This window comes from Orcinus orca, chromosome 19, assembly GCF_937001465.1.
Source record: "Orcinus orca chromosome 19, mOrcOrc1.1, whole genome shotgun sequence".
NCBI lineage: Eukaryota > Metazoa > Chordata > Mammalia > Artiodactyla > Delphinidae > Orcinus > Orcinus orca.
This window is the reverse complement of record NC_064577.1, coordinates 9330424-9344369: the sequence shown is the minus strand read 5'-3', so window position 1 is coordinate 9344369 and position 13946 is coordinate 9330424. Positions and strand designations below refer to the sequence as shown.

The 13946-nt window shown below is 42.2% G+C and overlaps 1 protein-coding gene across 6 annotated transcripts in view; it reads left to right on the top strand.

Moving 5' to 3' along the window:
* The window catches only part of ZZEF1 (zinc finger ZZ-type and EF-hand domain containing 1), a 128116-nt gene that overhangs the window by 58185 nt on the left and 55985 nt on the right, over positions 1 to 13946 (top strand). For 4 of the 6 annotated variants that reach the window (XM_033423178.2, XM_033423176.2, XM_033423174.2 and 1 more), the window contains exons 14-23: positions 784 to 884; positions 1406 to 1575; positions 2155 to 2288; positions 6305 to 6375; positions 7351 to 7465; positions 11048 to 11207; positions 12134 to 12255; positions 12342 to 12464; positions 13357 to 13523; positions 13607 to 13688. In XM_033423178.2, the coding sequence (XP_033279069.2) occupies positions 784 to 884; positions 1406 to 1575; positions 2155 to 2288; positions 6305 to 6375; positions 7351 to 7465; positions 11048 to 11207; positions 12134 to 12255; positions 12342 to 12464; positions 13357 to 13523; positions 13607 to 13688 (1245 nt within the window). The remainder of the gene's footprint in view (positions 1 to 783; positions 885 to 1405; positions 1576 to 2154; positions 2289 to 6304; positions 6376 to 7350; positions 7466 to 11047; positions 11208 to 12133; positions 12256 to 12341; positions 12465 to 13356; positions 13524 to 13606; positions 13689 to 13946) is intronic. The other 2 variants (XM_033423181.2, XM_033423175.2) reach the window with 1 other exon arrangement.

The window sequence follows — 13946 nt, the reverse complement described above, 5'->3', positions numbered from 1 at the left end:
TACCGTATCTTCTTTATCCATTCATTTGTTGATGGACACTTAGGTTGCTTCCATATCTTGGCTATTGTAAACAATGCTGCTGTGAACATTGTGTTTTTGATACTGACTTCTACAGTCACTAATAAAAACACAGTGACAGTCTACTCAAAGAAAGGTTCTTGCAGCCATCACTGTAGAGAACATGGCTTATCACTCAGGAACCCAGTGGAGCCCTCTCACATGTGCTACGCAACAGTATCTACTCTTGACCTGCATTCTGCTTCAGGGCATGTTCAGAGGCTGGTGACTCAATTTGTATATGGATTGTTTGGTCTTTGTTATTGGAGCTCTCCTATCACAGCAGAAAATAGCAAATGAGAGGGAGATGCTTAGGAGTAGCAGAAGCGATTACAGTAGAATTGATCTTTCAGCCTACATGCAGGGAAGGGTCAAAACATGCTGCAGGATGGTCCTGGACAATAATCATCACCAAGTAAAGATTCTCTTACGTTCCAGGTGTAGAATCTATGAAGTCAAGGAGCTTTCATAGGGATGTGTGTGTATGTGTTATGTGTATATATACATTCACGTACATACGTACACAAACACACGTATTTTAGAAAGTTTCACACCAAAAACAGTTGTTCACGGACTTTTTAGTTTAAGAGTAAGCATCAGTTATGTTGGAATTTTACACATGCGGAGCCACCTTATCCCTTAACAGTGAGAAGTAAATGAGCCACTACAATATTTCTCTAAATACATGTTTCAATTTTATTTTTTCTGGTCTTTATTATTTTTTAGGTACAGCAGAAAGAAAGTGGCTTAAAATACAGATCTTTTCTGGACTTCGCGGGTCTTGATTTGCAGATCTTCTGGGATTTTTACAGTAAATTAAAGCAAAAGTAAGTCAGAATTTGTTACAAGGTGATAATCAGATATTGATAAGCACAACTGAAAACAGAGTTTTGCTGTTCTAAATGGACAATTTTTTTCTTCCAAGATGTTTTACTTCCTACTAGTTTATATTGCTCTGATTTGAAAGATTTGGTTATTGTTGAAAATAAACACCTTACATTTCTACAAAGTGCTTTATTAGGGCAGTGTTTTTGCAAGCATTTTGTCATTTATATTACAACCTTATAATGATAAGCAGGTCAAGTATTATAGTATTCTCATTATACTACTGAAGAAACAGAATCAGAGGTGTATTTCTTTGCCCAGAGTGGGCACAGTCAGACAGGGTCTGTGTTTTCAGTCACTACCCAGTCCATTGTTCTTTCCTTTCCACCTTTCTGCCTCTGGTTGGCATTCTTTTTACTGAGCCTGATGCCTAGCGGGGAGAGCCCTTTGTAGATAGTTGTTTGGCTTGGAGGGTAAAAGCAACTTGCATTTTTGCTCTCTGATGTTCTTTGTCTTTCTGTAGCCCAAGGGAAGAATGCATCTGTGCCCAAACCCTGCTTCTGCAGCTCCTCCAGAGCTGTTTCTCCGTTCTGCAAGGAGACGTGTCGGCCACCTCTGAGGACGCCAAGGCTCCAAGCATGAGCCGTAGGCGGGTAGAGGCCGCCAAGGAGCTCTACACACACCTGTGTGATGGTAGGGATTGGGGTTCTTCTTTACTGTGACCCTGAGCTCGTAGCCTGCAGGGCCTTTTGCTTTAGAGAACAGGGGGTCCTCTGACCATGCAAACCCAGGAAAGGGTTTACATCTTTGGAAAATGAGTTTCCATGATCCTCTTTTGAATCATTATTTGGAGTTCAGGATTTAGTCCCTCTTCAACGACTTCCTCCTGGTTTCTGATATACAGTTGTGTTATATTGAGAGTAATTGCTATCACACTCCAGTCTTTACTTCAGCTGAGACATGGGGATGAGGCTGATAGATTGAGGTGGGGGAGATGATAATATTAATTGAGAATAAAACACATGATCATCTGAAGTTATTTTTAAGGCTTCGCCAAGTTGTGTCTCAAAAGGACAGAAATAATGTAAAAACTGGTACATAGAGTCTTTATTTTTGTTAAACGTAAACAAATAAAAATATAATTTCTTTACATTGCCTAGTCTGTACAGAAGTATTTCTTTGCTCTGGTAGCGAGTGTATGGGCTACAGCCGATACATATATTGTAAGTGAATAGGTGGGATATATTAAAGCCGATTATTCATTTTTACCAGTGGTGGATAGGGTGGATGGAGACTCTGCACCCATGGAAATATTGAAACAAGAAGTCAGGAATACCCTTCTTAATGGGGCTGCCGTCTTCTTTCCTGATCGACAGACCCGGCGGGACCATCTCTTCACCATGATGGTAATTATTTACGTTAAAAGTATGGATTCCATTCCAGAACTCTGTTGGGGTGAAACTTATTAGTCTTTGTTTTCTCTGAATATCCTCTCAGTTTCAGTTTCCCAAATGTGTATTTAATACTGTGTGCAAAGTTTTGTGTGGGACACAAGTATCTAAGGACATAGCGCTGTACTCAGGGTGGGGATGAGAGATAATCCTGACCTCTGTTTTAGAACCTGTTGAATCACAAAGGGAGAGTTTAGTCTCCTTCAGCTTTATGACATGCCTACAACCAAGTGTTCTTTTTAACATTTTAACCTTTTATTTAATATTTATTTTTATTTATGTATTTATTTTGGGTCTTAGTTGTGGCACATGGGATCTTTCATTGCGGCGCGTGGGCTGTTCGTGGTGGTGCGCGGGCTTCTGTCTAGTTGTGGTGCACAGGCTTCTCTCTGGTGGCGCATGGGCTCCAGAGTGTGTGGGCTCTGTAGCTGCGGCATGAGGGCTCTCTAGTTGTGGCGCGTGGGCTTAGTTGCTTGCAGCATGTGGGATCTTAGTTCCCCGACCAGGGATCAAACCTTAGTCCCCTGCATTGGCAGGAGGATTCTTAACCACTGGACCATCAGGGAAGTTCCAACATCTTAACTTTTTTTTTTTTAAATAAATTTATTTATTTATTTGTGGCTGCATTAGGTCTTCATTGCTGTACGTGGGCTTTCTTTAGTTGTGTTGAGTGGGGGCTACTCTTCCTTCTGGTGTGCAGGCTTCTCATTATGGTGGCTTCTCTTGTTATGGAGCACAGGCTCTAGGCACGCGGGCTTTAGTAGTTTCAGCACGTGGGCTCAGTAGTTGTGGCGCTCGGGCTTAGTTGCTCTGTGGCATGTGGGATCTTCCGAGACCAGGGCTCAAACCCGAGTCCCCTGCATTGACAGGCAGATTCTTAACCACTGATCCACCAGGGAAGCCGCCATTTTAACTTTTTATTATGGGAAAATTAAACACAAAACTAGATTAAATAATACATATAATGAATCCCTCCAACCCCCCAAGTGTACTCATCACCTAGATTCAATAATTATAAACTTAGGCTAATCTTGTTTCATCTGTAATATACTTCACCCACTCCCACCCCCCATTATTATTTCAGAGTAAATCCCTGACTTATTTTATTCATAAATATTTCAGTTTATATCTGTAAAGAAAATACAACCAAGTTTTAATCTTCCCACCCAAAATTATGATTTAGCCTAGGAATGCAAGGATGGTTTAACATTAGAAAATCAGTCAATGAAATCAGAGAGGAAAAAAATCATATTGATAAATGCAGAAAAAATTTTAATAAGATTAACTTCTGATGATGGTTCAAACAACAAAACCCTTAGCAAACTTGATATAAAAGGGAAGTTCCTTAATCTCTTGGAGGGCATGTATCCAAAACCTACAATAAACAATGTACTGGTCTTTGGGACACTGACTCATCCCTTCCAAAGTGAGGTATAAAACAAGGATGCTTACTGTCACTGCTTCTCTTTGATATTATATTAGAAGGCCTAGCCAGTGCTGTAGGACACGGAAAAGAAATTTTAAAAATAACAATCAGAAAGAATAAAACAAATAATCATTATTTGTCTGTTTAGACAAACAACTATTAGAAGTACTGAGAAGACTTTGATGAAGAAAACGAGATGCAGCATTTAAAAGGGCATTTCTGTATGTAACAACTAATTAGTAAATGCAATAAAAGTGCCCTGTCGGATGCATAAAGCCCCATAGAAACAAAAAAGGCAATAAAAGAAGCATAAAATGTGATGCCAAATGACTGCAGTCTGTTTGGGGGCACTGCCACAAGGAAAAACTGACCCTATACGCAATAGGTGTTTAGAGGAGAATCTTGTTCAGGTTAAGTGATGGAGGATTTCCAAGAGGAGGGAGGATCTTTGGTTGTTTTCAGCTCTCTGCAAAATTTCCATATCAGCTTGAGGGATCAGGTTTCTTTCTTCTAGTTTTATTGAGATATATTGACATACATCATTGTATAAGTTTAAGGTGCACAGCATAATAATTTGACTTACATACATCGTGAAATGATTATCACAATAAATTGGATGAACATCCATCATCTCATATAAATTAAAGAAATCTCAAAGAAACAGAAAAAAAATTTTTCTCCTTGTGATGAGAACTCTTAGGATTTACTCTCTTGACCACTTTCATATATAACACGCAGCAGTGTTAATCACATTGATCATGTTGTACGTTACATCACGAGTATTTAGCTTATACCTAGAAGTTTGTACCTTTTGACTGCCTTCATCCAGTTCCTCCGACCCCTGCCTCTTATCTCTTTTTCTATGAGTTTGTTTGTTTTTGAATTATAATTGACCTGCAGCACTACATTATTTCCTGTTATACAGCATAGTGATTCAATATTTCTGTACATTTCAAAATGATCACCACGATAAGTTTATTTCATGATATGTCACCATATGAAGATATTACATAGTTATTGACTATATTCCCCACACTGTACATTTCATACCTGCGACTCATTTAATCTGCAGCTGGAAGTTTGTACCTCTTAATTTCCCTCATCTATTTCTTCCCTCCTTCCATCCCTCTCCCCTCTGGGAACCACCTGTTTGTTCTTTGTATCTATGACTTTGTTCCTGTTTTGTTATGTTTGTTCATTTATTTTGTTTTTTAAATTCTACATATAAATGAAATCATACAATATTTGTCTTTCTCTGTGTGACTTATTTCACTTAGCATAATACCCTCTAGGTCCATCCATGTTGTCACAAGTGGTGAGATTTTATGGCTAATATTCATTCATCGTGTGTGTGTGTGTGTGTGTGTGTGTGTGTGTATCTCACATCTTCTTTATCCGTTCATCTGTTGATGGGCACTTAGGTTGCTTCCATATCTTGGCTATCGTAAATAATGCTGCAATGAATATGAGGGTGCATATATCTTTTCTAATTAGTGTTTTTGTTTTCTCTGGATAAACATCCAGGAGTGGAATTTGCTGGATCATATGGTAGTTCTGTTTTTAATTTTTTGAGCACCCTCAAAAGCCATTCCTGTTTTCTATAAAGGCTGCACCAATTACATTCCCACCAACAGTGCATGAGGGGTTCCCTTTGGATCAGTTTTTACTTCGTGAGTTTTAACCTTTGACAGTATCAGCTGACTCTGAATTGTGGATGAATCTCTGTCCCACTTGTTTGCTGGAAGCATTTATCAGGCAGCTGAGCGAATGGTTTTTTTGTTAGCTCGTGTCCCACACGGAAAAATAGAGGACATGTGACCTCTTGAATGACATTGCTGTGTGTTAGTAAAGCAGCTCGTTAACTTTTCCTTTGCCCATCTATCTGACAGCAGTGGTAAGGTCTATATTTTTTTTCGCTTCTCATGCAGATGAATTGAACTGCTGTCATTTGTGACCATATCTTATCTCTCCCAGCCTCTTGTGCCAGGCAGGGCCCCGGGTCTTAAATCCTCTGGAAATCTCCCCCAGTGCCTTGCATAGCAATAGGTGTTCAACACATTTATTGAATTAAGAAAAAAAAAAGTGCCCCCAGAGTAACCCATAGCCTCATCAGGGGGTGTGATTCCTTTAACTGTCACCGTAGGCTGTTCGGACTTATACAGAGAAAGCTTAGATCCTGTTTAAAAAAAACAAACAGAAAGCTCACAAGAAAGGCGCTCTGTCTCTGTCCCCTCCTCTTGGGATGGCCTGCCCAGGGATGAAAATAGACATCTTTTGGAAGTCACCTTCCTAAACATTTGCATCAAGCTTTCCTGCAGGAAGGCTTGAAAATGTCAGCTTCAGCAATGAACAGAAGCAAACCTGCCGTCTCTTGGTTCTGCTCCCTCTTCGCGCTAGGCCAGGTCTAAGTTGGGCCCGTGAGGTGGTCTGCTGACCCCGGCTTTCCCCATGTTTGGGATCAGTGGGCCGTGGCGTTTTGTGCTGCTCTAGGGCTCTAGAATGTTGTGGAATAGATTTCCTGAATCCGCAGTGTCTTGTTTTCTAGAAGAATGTCACTGAGCAGGAACACAAGCAGTCCCTGCAGCTCACTTTCCGCTCACTCTGCACGTATTTTAGGTAAGTTTACAGTTCTTTTCAGTTGTCCAGTATTTCAGATCTTTGCAACGTTGTTTTCTTGAGCTCTCCCTTCCTTTCATGTGCTTTTGGAGTAACCAAGTACTTCCCTCACTCAGCCAGGTTTCTAGAGTGAGGTATCACTAGACTCAGAAGTGACCAAAATAGTGGTAGAATAATAGTCTTGTCAAGAGTTTGCTCCAAGTCCGTCACTGTAACACACTTTAGAGTTGAACCCATGGGGAATCTCCTTGAATGCTTCAGTTTCTACATGATTTTTGAAGACAAAAAAGAAGCTGAAGGAGTTTGGGGTCCAGTCCTCAAGTCTAAAAACCCAGATACATTAAAGCCCAAGCCCAACTGCAGAGGCACAGAGGGGTAGTTTAGCAAAAATTGTGCTGAGAGGGGTGACGTGGAGACCATTACCTGCTTTGACTCCCAAAGAAGCTCATGGGCCTGTAGGTTGCATTATTAGAGGTATAGACTCTTGAAGGAGGGAGGGGACTAAAAACCTGAGCAGCTGTCTGCACGTGAGACTATACCTGGTACGGAGGCCAGATTTAGAGGACTGTATAAAATGTCTTCAGAATCGAGTATCAAGGATGATGAAAGAGGCTGGGGCTCATGTGAAGAAACTTTGAAGACACAGGGAATGTTTAGCCTGGATTGTCAGATTAGCAGTCATGAGATTAGGTTTATTTCCTGTTGGTGGCCAAGGTGATTTATTCATCATATTTATTCCCTGGAATCTTTTCTAAGGACTTGAAGATTTATGGGCCTGTGCTTACATAAGTACATGTGGACAGACAGTGGCACAGACCCAGCTGGGACCCTGGCCTTTTCCTGACCCAAACTCCTCACATCCCATAGAACTGACAGTGAAATCTTGCTAGGTTCTCTTTTGGAACCTTTTGAGATAGACAGCGTGAAAATCCCCTTCCTGAAACAAGGTGTCATGACTAATTTGTGTCCTTTCAGTGATAAGGATCCAGGCGGCCTTCTGCTGTTACCTGAGAAAGGCGACCTGGTCGACACGGACATCAGTGAAGTGCTGGCCGTCATGAGCACTCTGCTCTCTGTTGCTGCTCGAGAGGTAACTGATGCCGCTCTGTTTCCTTTGCCTCTTGCCTTTAGGAGACGGGGTGGGGCAGTCGTAGCTCCTTCCCCTTTAGCCCTCATTTACAGCATGATTGTAACTTTGCCTACGACTGTCACACACGAGCACAGAGGTTTCCCCGCCTGCCTTTGCTTCTAGTTAGCAGCTCCTGCAAAATGAGCGAGAGGTTGCTTCCCTGCCCCTTGGTAGTCAGCCAGCAATAAATACCTGAAAGTGCTCATTAAGACTCCCTTTGAAAAGGAGGAATGGGTATTTACTGAGTGCCCTTCTGGTGTCAGTCAGTGAGCCCAGGGCATAGTCATATATTTGTGGTGTGAATTCTGTGGAAAAAGCCTTTAACTTTTTTTAAAATTTAAGATTACTTAGCAAACCCACAGGCTAATCAAATCTGAAAAGATGGTCTCTTTTTTTCTGTGCTAAATTTTAAAGTTTTTTTCTTTTCTTTTCTTTTTTTAACATGAAGGATTTTGTTTCTCAAAATGTAGTCCATTTGTCACCTGGATCAGAATCGCCTGGTACATTGTGGCAAACGTTTGGATTTCTCGGTCCCATCCCAAGCTACTGATTTAGAGTCTCTGGGGGTAGGGCTTAAAACTCTGCATTATGTCAAGTACCCCCAGAGATTCTGAAGTAGCAAAGCCCTGTAGTAGGGGACCAAGCACTACCTCTCTGGATAAAATACAGGAACCAGGGAGGTAGAGGAGATGTGGGGAGAGTGCAGACTACACCCTTGATGTGTTTAATGACGTGGCTGAACTTGGTGTCTTTAAATCTCTTATGTTTTTGTTAGTGCTTTGCTGTTTTCAGGTTGCTTCTGGAGCCATGATTTCGTTCATTCCCAGCTGCCTGCGGTGATAGGCCACTCAGCACTTACCCCCCCCCCCCATTTGCTCACAGGGACCTTAGAGAGCTTTCAGTGTGCTGGGTTGTCATTTGTAGTGTGCTAGGTCACACTGGACTGGCCACTATTTAGACCTAATATTAGTTTAAATTCAGGGTTATTTTTATTTTACTGTGATGCTTGTGTTCTTTAAGGTAATGTATTGACTTTATAAGCCTTAATTGTTTTTAATCAATGCTCTATTTTCTGCTGTCACATTAATGTTCTCTTTGGTTATTTTCTCCTTTCTGTCTTCTTTCCAGATCCATCTCTTGAGTCTCCCTTAAAAATCTTACTCCAGCCTACTGCCCATCAGTTTTTGCTCTGCCCTGGTTAGCCGTGTCTCATTCTCATCTGTTTTTATTTCTGCCATTTCCCACACTTTCCCTTTCTCCTGGAGCTCATCTAAATTCTGTGTTTCCCAGACTGCTGATTTAAGTTCTACGTTCCCATCATCAGTGCCCCTGGGCAGAAGACTCCAGTGTTCTCACTGGTTTTCGTGGGTGTTAATTCTGCCTCCTGCGTGAGTCGGTATGTGCTGGAGCCAGGACTAAAACCCAGGCTATTCGACTCTTAGTCTTGTCCCCTTTCCACTTGGTCAGGTGTGCTGTGAGTTGTACGTAGAGAAGTGAGATAGCATTTGTCCAAGAGACTTCCTCATAATCTTCACTATTTGGAGATCACGTGATTGTCTTTTCTTCCCTGTCACTTTCCTGTGATACAAAGGAAGTTAGAAACTTCACCAAACCTCCCAGGCCAGGGATCACTGCAGCCATTGAGATATTTCCTTGAATTATCTTTTTGAATAAGAAACATTTATGGTTGTACTAAAGAAGAAGAGTTAGATTTAAAAAAACTTTTTTTCAAGGTGGTCAGAAATGTACCTAGTCTGAAAAATTTCTCGCAAGTCTGTTAATTCAGTAGAGATCCACGAGAAGCCTGCTGCGTGCCGGGCCCTGTGCTAGGCACGGGGGTACAGTGCCAAAAGAGCACGGTCTTGAGAAGCAGGCAAACATGTGATCAGTCATAATACAGTAAGGGCCTAAAAGCGTAGGTCTTGTGGGTACAGAAGAGCACACCTGACCCCATCTGGTGGAAGAAGGCAGTAGAGCTTGGGAAGGGCTTTTTGGAGGAAGTGGTGCTGGAGCTCCTTGTGAGCCCACAAACGGAGTCTGATCAGGCACAGAGGAAGGGGTGTTCTTAACAGAACAGCATATGTAAAAGGCCAGTGACAAGATGGGGAGGAGCAGGTATTTGAAGAGGAGAGTGCTAACGGCTAGGCTTCGAACATGTTGGGTTTATGGTTCTGGGAGGACTTCAGGTGACAGTGTCTGGTTGGACCCTCAGGAGCTGAGTCAGTGCTGGAAATGGAGATTTGCAGTCATTCACCAGCAGGTGATAGTTGAAGCCATGAATGTCAGTGTTCTCTCATCGCCTGTGGGCATCTGTGTAGAAAGGGCAGCCAGGAGAGTAAGAAGGAGAGTCAGGAAGAAAGTCAGGGGCCACAGAAGCTGAGGGAGGAGAGAGCTTCAAGTAGGACCGTGGCTGGCACAGCTCCCAGGGCTGAGGTTAAGTGGGGAGGCTTTGCTCTCTAGGTGGCAACTAATGCCTTTGAGGAATGGCTTCAACGAGTGGTGGGTGCAGGAGGGGTAGAATGGCAGGGAGGGGAAAGGCAGGCACAGCAGGTGCAGGCAGCTTTTTCAGATGGAACACATGTACACAAATATATATATTGATGCACACTTTAAAGAAACAACTATCCATTTTAAGAAGTGGAACATTACCAGTATTTTTGCAGTCTGCCCCTCCCTGCCCAGTGCCCTTCCATGGCTCACCTTCCTCCTTCCTCGTCAGAGGTAACCACCATTCTGAAATTTATATTCATCATTTCCTTGTGTTTCTTTCTACTTATCCCTACATAGCAGGCTTGTTTTCCCTGGTTTTGGTCTTTAATGGAATCATGTGGCATACAGTCTTCTGGGACAAGTTTTTTTCACCCAACAGCATTTTTGAGATTCATGCATGTTGATGTATGTGCTGCAGTTCTCCCCCCGCACCCCCAACCCACTGGTACACAATATTCCCCTTATGAATCTGCCATAAATTATTTATGCATTTTACTTTGGAGGGAAGGGAGAGTTGGGTTGTTTCCAGTTTGGGGCATTTACATGGAAGTAATATATCTTGTGGTTTGTAGGTGCAAGAATTTATCCCTAGAGGTCATTTGACTCTTCAGAGAAACTGGAGAATAAAGATGATGGTTAGAGAGCTGTAGTGGGATAAAGAATTGTCTTTTAAAATGGAAGAGATTTGATTGAAGGCTCAGGGGAAGGAGCCAGAGAGAAAAGGAATTATTGAAGATGTGTGTGTGTGTGTGTGTGAGTGTGAGTGTGAGAGAGAGAGAGAGAGAAGATAACCGTGGGGTAAGGTTCCTAAGGGGTGGAAGGGGGAACGTGGAGTCCAACATCTATAAAGGCTCTGAACAGCTGGAGGGCAAGAGAGGAGTTTTCATAATGCCGTCTTTCTTGGTCACTTTTGGGTTGAAAGCTCTGTCATAAATATTCCCCACTTCCCTAGAATCTCTTTGTGTGTGACAGCTGCTCTCTTACAGAATGCCCCTGGCTGTGTTCTGTGAATGGCCTGTTGTAAACACTTTCCATTTCTCTCCTCCCTTGTAGTGTGAGCTGCTGATGGTCGATGGGGCCCAAGGGGAGGTGGGCTCTGTGCTCTTCTCCCTGTTCTGGTCTGTCCAAGGCAGCCTGCTGTCCTGGTGCTACCTGCAGCTGAAGAGCACAGACTCTGGAGCCAAAGATCTTGCCGCTGACCTTATTGAAAAATGTGAGTTTCAGTACAAAATCCATGAAAACAGATAGGTGTTTGGGTTTGACTCTGTGTGTGCTCTCTTCTTAGTACCTCACATAGAACAGAGTGTGTGTTGTTTTCATTTCATTATTACAAATCAGATCTGTCTTCGGGTTGTTTTTTTCTTCTTAAAATGGAATTCTGTAGCATGTCTTTTTGCTCAGTTTCCTGTCTGAATGAAGTAGTATGCCTAAGTGTTTTTATTGTACGGTTGGGTCATTTCACGGCCTAAACATTGCCTCTGCGGTCATACAGCACTCTTAGATGATACTATATTCTTCAGTAGAGTCTGTCTTCCCTGTTTTAAGCAAATTATCCAAAAAAGAAAGTCTTGAACTTTAAAAATCTAAGGTACATGTGAGCACTTCTGTGATCTTTGCTGGTACTGAAAATATTCATGTCCCATAAACCCACAGAAAATTATACAAAACCCAACGGGTTCTGAGAAGTTGTATGTAGAAAAATCAGTTCCATCAAACTTGGTCTCAGCAGCCATGTCAAAAATGCTTACAGCATTGAGTCTTGGCTCTTCAAGTTTGGCCTGTCACATGGCGTACCTAGAGGCGGGCCCTTTGTAAACAAAGGGAGAGGCAGACCAGCAGCTGGGTTGGTCAGCCATGTACCTTCACTTATAAAAGGGATATCTCCACCCCATGGAAAAGTAGCAAAGACAAAAAAAAAAAAATCACTCACTTTAAAAGTAAACTTTTACTGAGATTCGCAGTGCTTTTCCCTCCCAGAGGAAAACGTTTGTATGACACTGAAATGGTCTCATGGTCTTCTCTGACGGGGAATTCCCTCTACAGCTTCTGTGACCCTCTCCAGCTTTGTCCTTGATGATGACCAAGTAAGTGATGTTTCTACCATATAAAATATTAATTATTTTCTTTATGTTTTGGCAGATGTGGGACAGTTTCTGGCACGCATGAGAGTGATTTTGGAATCCCTTTTGTCACAGTATAGTGGGAAAACTGTAGTAGAAAAATTATGTAATTCGGTGTTTTCAATGGCAGCTCGTCAACTGGTAAGACAGAGTGGCAGCCATTTGTAAGGGGTGGGAGGGGGCAGAGTCTGAGGTGGGCGCTAAGTGCTTCGTTCATCTTCCTGTAGGTGATCTTTCTGCTGGACTTTTGCACATTAGATATTTCACACTGCACGCTCTTGAGAGAGTTCAGTGCCCTGACAGAGCTGTTGAAGGAGCTCTGCAGTGACCCTGATGGAGGACTGAGCAAGGTACCTCGAGCTGGCATTTGAACCTGCTTTGTATCCCCTCTTAGGAACGCTGTGACCACACGTAATGAGACATACCACTCAGTTACGGGTCTACACGAATAAGTTACCTCTAGAAGAGCCCCCTCTGTTTTATCAGTACTTTATCAGTGCCTATCAGCTTTATCAGTGTTGGTTTTGACAGCAAGAATAAATGCCAGTCTGAGTTGATTTGGTACATGGTCAGCATTAGACAGGAGACACAGAGGAAGCTGTACATAGATTAATTTAATTGTTCTACAGCACATGAAATTATATCAAAACCATGTGAATGATTAACCAAATTGAAGTCCAGAAGAGAAAATCTGTGTTGAAAGGCAAATTAGAGGGTTGGGTATTTAAAAGCATTTTCTCCCTTACTCAGCCTTACAGGACAAAATGTTTTTTCACTGTCTTGTTTGAATCTCACAACTCTGTGGGAGTAGAAAGGGCATATATTTTAAAGCCTATTTTAAAGACAAAAAAAGCAAAGACTGAAAAAGGGAGGGAGAAGACAAGGTGGGCTCGGGTTTGCCAGGGTCCCAAATAGGAGTGTAAGGTCTTTCATGCTAGTACTGGAACTTCATGCTGGTACTGGTTTGTAAGAAATAGTTCTTACAGATAGTCATAGTTAGAAAAATAAAAGCTAATCAGAGTTACTATAACGCAATAGAAACCCCATGTCTTCTCTGCTGAATAAATGTATGTTGATCGATATGTATAGATGGGAACATCAGGTATATTTTTAGCCTGTGTGATGATTCATGTAGGGATGTCAAAGGCTACTGTCTGGGGCACTGATGCACAGCAGTTTCCTGTGTGTGGCTGGATGTAGAGTGATGAAAACCCTTCTTTCTTAACTCGTTTGTCTACATAGCTGGATGTGGAGACTTGGCAACAGGAACGTCCTGTGGTGTTACATACGTGGACCAAGGAGTCTGCTCACAACTATGAAAATAACTGCCATGAGGTGTCTGTCTTTGTTAGCCCAGGGGCAACCTATTTTGAGGTGGAATTTGATGAGCGATGTGAAACTGAGAAAAGGTACAACTCACCTGTTCTTTTTCCCCAAGCAATAATGGATCAGAAATGAGAGACGGAAAGTGATAAAGATTATGCTTTCACAGGTATGATTATCTGGAATTTACCGATGCTAGAGGTGGGAAAACACGCTATGACACAAAAGTTGGCACTGATAAATGGCCCAAGGTGAGTGATGTTCCCAGAGAGCCATGTGATACTTGCTTCTGTGTCAATTCTTCTCCTTTTGTCAGCCTCAGGCAGTAATAGAGATATGGTCTTTGAAGGGAAGCACTTATATTACACTTTCGTAAAAGGAAGTGCTTATAGCAGAGTTCAATACCTGTTTTGTAAATAAAGTTTTTTGGGGATACAGCCGCGCCCATTTGTTTGTTTCATCTGTAGCTGCGTTGGCACTTTAGTGGTGGAGTTGAGTCATCGCAACAG